General features: G+C 36.5%; 2 protein-coding genes across 2 annotated transcripts in view; one reads left to right on the top strand and one right to left on the bottom strand.

Moving 5' to 3' along the window:
* Positions 1–13,088, top strand: part of LOC122358587 (Fc receptor-like protein 5) — a 51,348-nt gene that overhangs the window by 20,702 nt on the left and 17,558 nt on the right. The window lies entirely within an intron of this gene.
* Positions 1,006–12,287, bottom strand: LOC122358730 (Fc receptor-like protein 3). Its single transcript, XM_043258569.1, has 10 exons — positions 12,196–12,287; positions 11,200–11,235; positions 4,030–4,296; positions 3,596–3,868; positions 3,391–3,522; positions 3,144–3,305; positions 2,784–3,065; positions 2,373–2,612; positions 2,165–2,278; positions 1,006–1,480 (listed from the first exon to the last, which is right to left on the bottom strand). The coding sequence occupies exons 1-10, from the start codon at positions 12,224–12,226 to the stop codon at positions 1,470–1,472; spliced, it is 1,548 nt and encodes a 515-aa protein (XP_043114504.1). The 5' UTR covers positions 12,227–12,287; the 3' UTR covers positions 1,006–1,469.

The raw sequence follows: 13,088 nt of genomic DNA, 5'->3' as shown, positions 1-13,088 counted from the left end.
ACAGTTCTCTTCTCCTCTCTCTGTTGTCCATGCTTAGTGTGGGACACACAGACACACAATGCTGACTAGGACTAAGTCAACTTCTCTCAGGTGTGGTTTTTATATTGCCCACACCTGTTACTTGCCCCAGGTGAGTTTAAAGGAGCATCACATGCTTGAAGCAATCTTATTTATCCACAATTTTGAAAGGGTGTCTCTTTTATACAGTTTTTGAGACCTGGTCTATACATTTAATACAATTATGAAATGTGTAAAGTGAACTCTTCCATATAGAGAAAGAGCCTCATCTTGTGTTATGGTAAAGAAAGAAGCCCTTTTACAGATAATTCCTATTGAATTATCTGATTATAATGGAAGAACCACATGATATATAAATGGCTAGAAATGGAGAAAACACGTTACTGACGCTGTGTGGATGCCAACTGTATTGTAGACTTTCTAATGCATTTTTTGACAGCACTGATTTTCCTCTTTTGAGTGTTAATTTTTTTTTCTGTTTTCCGTAGTCTCTATTTTGTGGTTAACTTTCTGGACATTTACATTTTCTTCGTCTCAAGACTTTTAAATTATGTTTTTGGTGGACCTGAACGGACTTACTGAACTGGGAACAGAACTGCATTCGGTTATTTTTTGCACAGGTGATTTTTTTGGGTTTATGGACAGTGATTCTTGCAGATTTTCTCTGAACTGTTCTTTCTTGTTTTTTTTTGAAAAGACTTGATCTGAACAGATTCCCAGGAGTTGTACTTATTTCCCTGCCATGCACGGACACTTCAATACCAGCCCAGTTCTGTGGTGAGGTAAAAGATTCATATTATGTTGAGTGTCACATAAAAGTCTTTGAAGAGAAATGTAAAAATTTACTACAACTGAATATCTTCTGAACGTTTGAGAGAACTGTTTTCTTGATCCTGATTACTTACTGTTTTAGACCTCATAACAAAGAGACTCAAACACAAATTAAATCAAGCAAAATGTATTTATTTCATACACTCCATTTCTCAATTCACAAGTGAAGAGTTTATTTTGGTTTCTTTATTGTGTTATTGTTGTGTTATTCTTTTCATCTACCAAACACTGTACAAATAAACACACTTTTGCACTTTTTGTGCTGATGGAGGAAAAGTAGGGTTAGTATTAATACACAGAGAGCTACCGTGTACGTTATTAAATTACTGTCCTTCAATCCTCAGTCGTTGTTACTAAATAAAAACATACTTTAAGTTCAGAAATTAAATGTACTAGGGGTTGAAGACTTGTTGAGGTCTTGTAATTTCTCTAGTTATCCAAGATACCATAATATTACTGCAAGCCCTACACTGGAGGGAAAATTCCCACTACACCAACAAACAAACAAACACATGAGATATTATATCAGAATATTTAGTTTCAAAGGTCTGGAGCGGACAGAGAGGTTTTTTTTTACTATGACCTGAGAGGAGTGTCCTCTGGTGGTTTTCAGTGTCTCTTCAGGAGATGGCTATGGCAAAAAAAAAAGACTAAATATACAGTTACAGATATTTTCTGGATAATTATTGTGAAACATTATCTGTAAAATGTAATTTTACATTAGCTAGCAACAGAACACACGCTAACTATCACTGTCTCAGCAACCGGTGTTCTGTCTGAGTACAGCATCCAAGTACTTTGTTCAAGATTTTTAAAGGGTTAAAGACTTAAAGTTATTAAATAAATTATGTTTGTGCATTAGTGACGAACACCTGCTGTTATTAAAAACGATCAGATGGTGATGTTTTATTGGTTAAAATGACCGTTAGTGTTTGCTTTAGTTTTTATCATTTTCACCATTTTTACCAATAAAACATCACCGTCTGGTGTTCATCACTAATGCACGATCATTATTTAATGATTAATTTTCTCATTAACTTTAAATCTTTAACCCTTTTAAAAGCACGTGGATGTTATCGAATGCTGTGCTCATACCCAACCCTGTCTGAGAAATACATATAGGAGCAATCTTCTCAGCATTAACATTTTATATGTTGTTTTTTCTTTCTATATTTTTGGCTTTTCTGAAAAGTGAAAAGTTGTTTGACAAACATGTCTTTTTCTAAAAGACAGATACCAAAATGAACACTCACACTTCACAATAAGCCCAGTGAGCAAAGAAAATGCTTTAAATAATAAATCAGTCATGATTTACCTCTCATTCTGCAGCATTTGAAAATCAGCACGACTGTCACCAGCAGATATGGACAAGCTGCCAGTACAGAACTGAATATACAGAGAACAGAGATCTGAGATTCTGAATGAAACCCTGAAAAAGACACAGACAAGCACTTTATAGTGTACTAGATATGAATGAGGGTATGTGGAAAAAAAAGTGAGCTTATAAATACAGCAGTGTTCACCTGAGACTGAGATCCAGCTCTTGGGTGACTCTCCTCTCTCTGGGTGTTTGCAGGAGTAGAAACCCTCGTGTGACTTTGAGACAGGAGAGATGATCATCTCTGTAGTTTGATTCTGGATGAGTGATCCATCTTTATAGAAATCAGCTCTGAGGTTTGATGGAGTGTATCGATATAAACAGTGTAGAGTCAGACTATCTCCTTCAGTCACAGGATGAACAGGACTCTCCAGAATCACTTCAGCTACAGAAACACAGCAGACATACACTGACTGTATAATTGTTATTTATTTATTTATTTATTTATTGTTTTGTTTTTGTCCACTGATGATTAATGCACTTGTCTAATCATCCTGCTTCATGCAATAATTGTAAACACACCAGTTAAATGAATAAAACAGAAACACAGACTCACAGTGTACAGTGATATTAACAGGATGATGTTTCTCTCCAGATTCAGACTCACACCAGTACACTCCAGTGTGTGATGTAGAGACGTAACTGATTGTACATGTAGATCCTGTGTGTGATCCTCGAGGTATTGATGAACAATCCTTCAGCCCCCAGAGGTCTGTGTATCTTCTCACTCTCCATACATTAGAGTTACTCTGGTCTTCACAGCTCAGAGAGAGAGAGTCAGATGTGAAGTGTTGAGTTCTGCTGGGACTGACCCTCAGAGAGACTGGAGCAGAAACACCTGAGAACACAGTTACAGCTTTATACAAACTCTCTTTATTCAGTATGAACCAGTAGTTTAAGTTGTGTTTGACCTCACCGGTGACCCACAGCAGCTGTTTGTTGCTGTACTGTGTTTTATAAGATGATTTCTCTCTCTCTGCTCTGCACACATAAACTCCTGTGTGATCTACAGCAGCAGAACTGATCCTGTATCTTCCTCCTGCTCCTCTGCTGCTGTCTGAGAGCAGATGATAACCACCTGTAAAACCAGACAATATATTAAATGATATTCTGGACTGAATCTCTAATTCAGATGTTTCCACATGAAGCACATCATAACTTACCTGGTGATTCAGTTAAAGTGAACCAGCTGAACGTCCAGCCTGTAGAGAAGTTGTGAACCTCACAGATCAGAGTCACTGGATCTCCTTCAGTCAACCACTTCTGTGGAGAAACACTTAAAACTGATTTGGGATCTGAAATAGAGAAATCTCTCATTAATAACATGTTAGACATGTGTTTGTGTGTTTATGAAGAGATGAATCTCACCTGATACTTTCAGAGTAACTTTATCACTCGTGTGTGACCGGCGTGATCCTCTGATCTCTGATCCTTCACAGGAGTATTCACCTGAGTCAGACTCAGTAACAGAACTGAATGTGTGTTCCTGTCCATCACTGAAAACTCTTCTTGAATTATCTTTATACCAGCTGTATCTCCAGCTAGTGACTCCTTTATCATATATGTCACATCTGAGAGTGACTGTTTCTCCTCTGAACACATGTTGATCAGGTTTAATGTTCACTCTGGGTTTTGGTCTTTCTGTATACAATGACGACAAAATAACAATGAAAATAATGAATAGTTTTTGTTTTACGAACACAGTTAACTGTAAGATAGATGATAAATCAGAGCAGACTGAAATGTTATTCTGTTATTTCACTAAGTGAGTGTCTCTTCAGTTTTTTGTTAAAAATACTTGCCGTATACTGTTACTGTTACAGGTTTACTGTAATCTGTGTAATATCTTCCTCCTCTTCTTCGTGCTTTGCAGCTGTACTTTCCTCCATCAGAGACTTTCTCAGGTTTGATTGTTTTAGTTTGATCTTCAGTAGATTCAGGGTTTGAGTCTTTTCTCCAGAGAAACTCCCATCCATTCTGTGACTGAATCCCCTCACATCTCAGAGTAACTGAGTCTCCGGTGAACACTGGACTCTGAGGATCAGCTGTCAGAGTCAGTTTAGGAAGACCTGTCAATAGAAAGTTAGTGGGATTATGAGTTATTAAAGTTTTCCAGCAGAAGATCTTAGTGAGGTATCTGTGAGTAAATCTGAGGTGTGTAAAAAGTAGTTTTTAGGCACTTGTACTTTCATGAACATATTTTTTAGTGTATAATTTCTCTTGTAGTTAAGTACAATCACAAGTTCTTACTGAATACAACTTTTAAGGCTGTGATGTGATCTTCACATTAAAATATTATATTTATCATCAAGCTTAAAAGCAGTTTCAAGATATCACCAAAAAAAATAAAAAATTATATAGCATTTACCTGTAAATGTGATGAAATAAAGAAATACATGACAAACTAGTTTAAGGAAAACAGAAGTTTTCAACACCTTCACCAGATATGAGAAATAATGATCATTATTATTCTTTTATCATAATTCTTCTGTTTTTATTCAGCCATTATCAGCCTTTATTCTGATAATCAAACATTCACCAAGTCACATCAATCCCAGTAAACATTGACCCAACTATTATCAAAAGCATTTCTAAATAAATACAACCAAACATTTCCTTGTGACCTTCTGTGAAGTTTTATGACAAACTAGATACTGAAGAAGAACTGAACCTGTTCTGGAGCTGCATCATGCTACATGAGACAGTTTATGAGATTAATACACTTTTACTCAAAGCTCACTTTAAACCACAATCCAGTGTTTGTACTAATCTCCTTTTGAGGTCACATGTGGAATTTGGTCATTTATTGTTGTTAAAATTGTTGCTGTACAAACTTCTTTTACATGTAACATTTATTATTATGAAAATATCCAAATCTCAAGAAAATCACATACAAACCACATCCTATCAGAATCGTGTGTTTATTATAATCTGTTTATTTCTTCTGTGTGAAAGCCTTGTTTTCTCTTGAGGATCGGGGGATCAGCACAAAGTTGAATCTTTATATGCAAATGATGATCATTTCTGAACACAAGCGGCAGATTTTACGTTTTAAAGAACAACTAGAGTTGAGTTTCGTTGCTCAGTGCGTCACAAACACTTTGTATAAAGTGCTGATAAAATATTTTCATTGAGAACTCAGTGTTTACATTTGAATAAAATATGTAAACTGATATATTGATTTTCTTCTATATTCTATAAAATACAAATATTTTCTATTGTAAATGTTATGAGGGATTAATAACAGAATGTATTTAACACAATTATCTCATTTCACTTTCTCATTATTAAACCAAATCTTTGACTCTTATTGTCCTCCAACTATATCTAAAACAGAGAAGGGTTCAATCATTAATATGCTTTAAAATGAATATTTCAGCTAATATTTCTGTCACAAGCATGATATGTCACATGGACAACCTTCAAACTGGCTGTAGTTAAGCCTCTTATTAAGAAACCACATCTTGATCCCAAAGATTTACAGACCAATCTCTAATCTCCCTTTACTAGAAAAGGTAAAGGGAGATACTAGAAAAGGTAGTATCCTCACAACTGTATTCCTTTTTAGAAAAAAAATGGTGTCTGTGAGGATTTCCAATCAGGTTTTAGAATCATATCTATTAGAATCAATGGTTTAAATCATATCTATCTGACCGCTATCAGTTTGTAGCATTAAATGAGGAGGTATCATATCAATCACAAGTGAAATATGGAGTTCCTCAAGGCTCAGTGCTAGGAGCGTTACTTTTCAACCTGTACATGTTACCTCTGGGAGATATTATCAGGAGTCATGGTGTTAGCTTTCACTGCTATGCTGATGATACTCAGCTCTATATTTCAGCGCAGCCTGGTGATACACACCAAATTGAGAATCTAACAGAATGCATAGTCGATATAAAAAGCTGGATGATGAGTAACTTCTTAATGCTAAATTCTGAAAAAACAGAGGTGCTAATAATTGGACCTAAAAACCCCACATATAATAATCTAGAACACAGCCTATCACTTGATGGCTGCTCTGTTAATTCTTCATCATCAGTTAGAAACCTAGGTGTGCTGTTGGACAGCAATCTTTCCTTCGAAAATCATGTTTCTAGCATCTGTAAAACTGCGTTTTTCCATCTTAAAAATATATCTAAATTACGACCTATGCTTTCAACCTCTAATGCAGAAATATAAAATTCATGCGTTTATGACCTCAAGGTTAGATTATTGTAATGCTTTATTGGGTGGTTGTTCTGCACGCTTAATAAACAAAATTCAGCTAGTCCAAAACGCAGCAGCCAGAGTCCTTACTAGAACTAGGAAGTATGATCATATTAGCCCGGTTCTGTCAACACTGCACTGGCTCCCTATCAAACATCGGATAGATTTTAAAATCTTATTAATTACCTATAAAGCCCTGAATGGTTTAGCTCCTCAATACTTGAGCGATCTCTTATCACATTATAGTCCTGCACGTCCGCTACGTTCTCAAAACTCTGGCCATTTGATAATACCTAGAATATCAAAATCAACTGCGGGCGGCAGATCCTTTTCCTATCTAGAACCTAAACTCTGGAACAATCTCCCTAACTCTGTTCGGGAAGCAGACACACTCTGCCAGTTTAAATCTAGATTAAAGACACATTTTTTTAACTTAGCCTACACATAACACACCAACACACTTTTTATTATTCAAATCCGTTAAAGGATTTTTAGGCTGCATTACTTAGATTTGCTGGAATCAATCAATCAATTAATCAATCAATCATTTTTATTTATATAGCGCTTTTAACAACACAGGTTGCATCAAAGCACTGTACAGTATAATAGTACAAGGGATGTATAATGACGAGAGTGACCAATTTCTTATTAAATGCAGAGACGGTCTCTGTAATCAATTCAACGTTAAATCACTAGAAGTTAAGTGTCCCCAACCAAGCAAGCCAGAGGCGACAGCCATGCATACAAACCCCATGCATACAAAATGGAGAAAAAAAAACCTTGGGAGAAACCAGACTCAGTTGGGGTCAGTTCTCCTCTGACCGGACGCCCAGCACTTAACTTCCAGTTCAATTTTAAACGCAACTGTGTCAGATAGTGTAAATGACTTAGTGTGTGTGTGTGTGTGTGTGTGTGTGTGTGTGTGTGCATCAGGATCTGGTGATCTGTCCACGGGCGCATCTAGGTTTTCTGGTCTCTGATGAACATAATCTCTGGGTGCTGATCCACCATCTAGTCTGGATACAAACTGTGAAAACAGATTGAGAAAGAGACAGGACTAATATTAGCGTAGATGCCATTCTTTTTACGATGTCACAAGTACATCGTATTTTAGGGAGTAGTGTTCCCGGTTCCAGCAAATCTAAGTAATGCAGCCTAAAAATCCTTTAACGGATTTGAATAATAAAAAGTGTGTTGGTGTGTTATGTGTAGGCTAAGTTAAAAAGATGTGTCTTTAATCTAGATTTAAACTGGCAGAGTGTGTCTGCTTCCTGAACAGAGTTAGGGAGATTGTTCTAGAGTTTAGGTGCTAGATAGGAAAAGGATCTGCCGCCCGCAGTTGATTTTGATATTCTAGGTATTATCAAATGGCCAGAGTTTTGAGAACGCAGCGGACGTGCAGGACTATAATGTGATAAGAGCTCGCTCAAGTATTGAGGAGCTAAACTATTCAGGGCTTTATAGGTAATTAATAAGATTTTAAAATCTATCCGATGTTTGATAGGGAGCCAGTGCAGTGTTGACAGAACCGGGCTAATATGATCATACTTCCTAGTTCTAGTAAGGACTCTGGCTGCTGCGTTTTGGACTAGCTGAAGTTTGTTTATCAAATAGTAGGATCTGATAGTAGGATCTGTCTCCTGAAACTGACGAAGATCATACTTTGTGCATCCAGGTAACATTGGAGTATTCTCCAGGGGTTCCTCTCCAGTCTCTCTATCCTCCATAGCTGCTTGTAACAGTCCTATTCCTCTCTCTCCAGGACTCGCTACTAGCACTGCCAGATCTTCTCCGACTGCAGTCCCTATACGAAGCCCACTACAAATAGCTACACATCCATCGTACTCTGAATCCTCAGTTTCCACGTTCATCCCTTCCAGTCCTGGCCTTCTAGAGAGGGCGTCAGCTGCGGTGTTACACCTCCCAGGGCGGTACTGCACTTCGAAGTCAAATACTGCAAGTTGCGCAGCCCACCTCTGTTCAATGGCTCCCAACCTAGCCGTGTTGAGATGGCAGAGAGGATTATTATCCGTTAGGACAGTAAACTTGGATCCCAGCAAGTAACTCCTGAACTTCTCCACCACAGCCCATTTGAGTGCCAGAAGCTCCAGCTTCATACTGCTGTAGTTCCTGTCGTTCCGCTCTGCGCCCCTCAACCTTCGACTTGCATAGGCTATCACAGTCTTACTTCCTTCTTGTTGCTGATACAGCACAGCACCTAATCCCAGGTTACTGGCATCGGTCTCCAGCACAAAAGGTAGGGTAAAATCTGCATAGCCTAGTGTCGGAGCACATGTAAGCTTCTCTTTGAGATGCTTGAAGGCTTTCTGACACTCCGCTGTCCAGGAGCCCTTAAACAGTTTGTTAGCCTGAATAACACTCCCCTGGTGGACACACTTGTTTACGATATCATGGAGCGGACCAGCCACCTTCGAGAAGCCCTCGATGAATCTCCGATAATAGCTGCAGAATCCTAAAAAGGACCGCAGCTCCTTCAAAGTGTGGGGAACTGGCCACTGTCTCACCGCACTCACTTTGTCTGGATCTGTAGATACCCCTTGAGCAGAGACCACATACCCCAAGAATTTTACCTCGGACTGCAGGAAGTGGCACTTTTCCACCTTTACCTTAAGTCCGGCCTCCCTCAACCTCTATAACACAGCCTCAAGCCTCACTAAGTGTCCCTCGAATGTACTTGAATACACAAGTAAATCGTCCAAATAGACTAGCAGCATTTGGAAGACCAGGCCACTCATTATGCTCTGCATGAGACGCTGGAATGTTGCTGGTGCATTACATAGGCCAAACGACATCTGCTGGTACCTTACACAAAGCATCCAGACTCTCATCTATCCGGGGCAATGGGAATGCGTTGCGCCTTGTTTTACAGTTGAGCTTCCAGATAGTCCATGCATAGCCGAAGACTCCCGTCAGTCACCACTGGAGATGCATACGAACTGGAGCTTTCTTGAATGACAAGCTTTTTGAGCAGACCAGAGATATGTTCCTTCACTTCCTGGAATTGGGTTCAAAATATATGAAAATATACTGCAAAGTATAATGTGATCAGAGGAGTGTAGTCCTGGGGTTAAAAAGTAAAAGTGTAAGTTTTGTTTCACCCATGATCTCAGCAGCTGAATTCATCAGAGGAGGAACCTTTCCTTTCCAGACACAAGTAAGTCTTGAGTCAAATCACAAGTCATCAAAGACTTCAAGTTAATGAGATGATTAGAAAGTAAGGTTTGTATAAATTTTATTTCATCTAAGTCTTTTATTGTGCTGTAAATGATTGTATTTCACACAACATACAGACGAGAGTTATGTGTCATCAACGGTCGGTTCATGTGACAAAAACTCTCACGCTTTGAATTGCAAAACATAAACTGACTTTATAGATAATAATACTTCTTCAAATTAATTAGGGTGTTGAAATATTTTCTTAAAACTCTGTACTCTTTGTTTATAACAGGTTATGAAGTCAGAACAGCGTCTTCTTTCAGCTACGAGTGAAACACGACGCATCGGTCTGAAGTTCACGGTTTCCCTGGGGAATAGCAGCCTATCACCATCTCAGATTTCAGCAACACCAGCACGAGAATCTGTGATGTTTCGGTTAAAAAGGACAAGGAACCATTTAATTTTTTATGCTTGTTAAAAGTTATATGTATGTAAAGTTGAAAGCTATGCTATATAATTCACTTTCGTATAATTTTGGCCATAGTTGTTTTCACTTGTTAATGTTCACATTTTGATTATTTGATTATTTTTGTGTGTGCTTTTTTAGTTTGTATCCTATTATTCATTCATTTTAAGCTAGGAATAATTTTTCATATTGCAGTGCATGATGGGAGTTTCTACTATAGTCCACAAAGCATTTTGTTGATTCACCATTTTTGAGATTCATTTCCTGCTTTTTGATGTCTGTGTGTGGAGATATATAAGTATATATATATATATAAGTAATTTATAATATTACATAACCTATGTTTTCATCACATTTTGTCTTTTTTAGATCAAAACTAAAAAAACATGGATTAACAAGACAAATATACTTAGTGCAAGTTATTTATTTTTTATTGGCTTAAGTTTTAAAATATAGGTGTGAATGATTTTCTAATTGGATTTAAAAAAAAAAAAAAAAATCAGTGTACAGTTTTCTTCAGCCACAGCCCTAAATAAACACATGTAAGATCTGATTAAATAACTAGTTTAGGTTGTCACTTGGTAATAATTCAGAAAAAAAAAAGAAAAAAAAAACCTCTCATATCAATCATGACAATAATACAGTATGTGTCAATAAAAAAAGAGAGAAACATATGACAATATATTTTACAATGTCTGATTATTAAGACTTCATTCTGAGATCAGGATAAGAATCCTATTTTCTTTCATTTAGGTTTTTAGACTGAGTTATAAAAAGGGCAATTAAAAAATTTAAAAAAATATGTAAATAATAGAATTATGAAATGTGCTGTTTTTACTGTATAAACAGTTTACTTTAAAGTACATGCTATATCAGATTAAACTGAAGTGTGGTCCCCTTAGCTGTTATAGTCACTAGTGTCTTATGAAAAAGAAGTTCATTATTGTGAGGAAAAATATTTTTAGTGTCACTGCCATTGGTTCAATGAAATTTCTTCCTCTAGTCACAACATAAAATAACTTAACAAGGTGTATACATAATAATTTAAAATCATAATAAAAAAAAGTAATAGCTGGTTTGTAAAAGTATAAAATCTCTCATATTCAAATATAAATTCATTTACCTTGAGTTTGTCCAGAGTAGATATTTGAAATCAGCACTAAAACACAAAGAGAATGTCAGCATTGAGCTCATACTGTGTACATTTACATTAGACATATGAAAAGATACAGATATGTAATATATACTGTTTAGAGGGAAGGTACAAAGATACTGCCCCAGTGACAGAACTGGGACTTTTTTTTCTGACAGTATATAAGTTTGCAAAAACACTAAAAAGGTAACTCTACCAGTCTACTAATACTCTACTAGTTTCTAAGCAATAGATGTTTTTTATAGAAAGGGAGATTTGTGCCATCTATTGAAATGTTCTTCAGACAGAGCCATAAGAAGAATGAGGGTGAAGAAGTAGTACCAGGGACCGGAGGGGGTTAACGTTATAAATACAAATAGATTCTATTTAGAATTTTATTATCAAGATGCTGCTAACATCAAGAGGAAAATAACAATAGGCTCTTTTTACTTTATATAAAAATAGCTGCAAATTCTTTGAAATTAATGTAACAGTAGATTCTATTTATACAAACCTGATAAATAGTATTTATTAATTCTGCACTTGAGACTTTATTTTCATTATTTTTCTTTTTTTTAATATGTCATTCTTATTGAAAATAAACATATTTCTGATCTGTAATGAGGAAAAAGAATAATGATTTTGGCAGAGGGTAGATTTGAACGGGGATAACGATCGATCAGGTCAAAATGTGTTACGTTTCAATTGGATCATTGAAACCTTTTTTTCAGTGCAGTAATAAAGATGAAGTCATACTAAGATTTTGTATGGAGGACTGCATATATGTGTGCAGATGAACACTGAGACACCAGTTTAATATTTGACCGTTTTCATCTCCATACATAGCAGAGAATCAAGAGTCTGATCACAAGCAGAGGAATAAAGAAACTACACTAAACATCTGAACAAACACCAGCAGAACTGATTCAACAAACATTATTATAAAGCATGAAAAACTGAAATCCTTTCAGAGAAAGCAATACTCACAGAACACAAGAGGAAGTTGACTGAGCTCCATACTGACTGAATGGTGACAGACGGTTAAACACAGACTGTGTTAAAGTCTCAAGACTTCCTGAAACATACAGTCAGATCCAACACGACACATTACAGACATACAAATACCTCATGTGTGAGAAAATGTCATTAGAAGTTTTCAGAAAATGTAAAAAAAAAAAAGTTTTGGACAGAAATGTTGTCATGATTCAGAGTCAAGGTACGATCAGCACAAGGACATGAAGATTGGAGAATTCAAATGCAGTTTTTTAGGGTAATCCAAAACCAGAATCCATACAGGTTTAACCCTCTGGGGTCCGAGGTGATTTTGGGGCCCTTGAGATGTTTTGAGACGCCCTGACATCTGTGCTTTTTTCTGCTTCTTTTAACACACTATTGGTAATTATTTTGTATTCAGCACAAACTGTGCTACAATAATGTGTGAAAAAGAGGGATGTACATGTCTGCATTTCAGTGATGATGATGTTCACCTGATACAGAGTACGTCAAGTACTTCCAGACAGAGCTCTGAATCAAGACTTGAATCATTTCAGTCAAATTATACACTATATCTTCAACCATCAGATCAAAACTCATCTCTTTCAACACTACTTGACTCAAAGCAAACAAAAATAAAATTTTCTTACTACCTTTTCTTGTATCTATGACAGAAAAGGGAGATTAGAGATTGGTCTGTAATTTACTAAGTCTTTGGGGTGAAGATATGGTTTCTTAATAAGAGGCTTAACTACAGCCAGTTTGAATGTTTAGGGAGCATATCCTAATGACAATGATGAATTAATAATGGTCAAAATAGGATCTAAGACTTCTGGAAGCAGATCTTTTAATAGTTTAGATGGAACAGGGTCTAACATACATGTTGC

The sequence above is a fragment of the Puntigrus tetrazona genome, chromosome 15 (assembly GCF_018831695.1).
Source record: "Puntigrus tetrazona isolate hp1 chromosome 15, ASM1883169v1, whole genome shotgun sequence".
In the NCBI taxonomy this organism is placed as follows: domain Eukaryota; kingdom Metazoa; phylum Chordata; class Actinopteri; order Cypriniformes; family Cyprinidae; genus Puntigrus; species Puntigrus tetrazona.
The sequence above is the reverse complement of the archived record's forward strand: the minus strand, read 5'-3'. Positions and strand labels throughout refer to the sequence as shown.

Coding starts and splice junctions, on each gene's coding strand:
- LOC122358730 (XM_043258569.1), bottom strand. CDS start 12,226: ATGGAGCTCAGTCAACTTCCTCTTGTGTTCT. Junction 11,236..12,195: donor TCAACTTCCTCTTGTGTTCT/GTGAGTATTGCT, acceptor TTTGTGTTTTAG/TGCTGATTTCAAATATCTAC. Junction 3,306..3,390: donor CACTTTAACTGAATCACCAG/GTAAGTTATGAT, acceptor CTGGTTTTACAG/GTGGTTATCATCTGCTCTCA.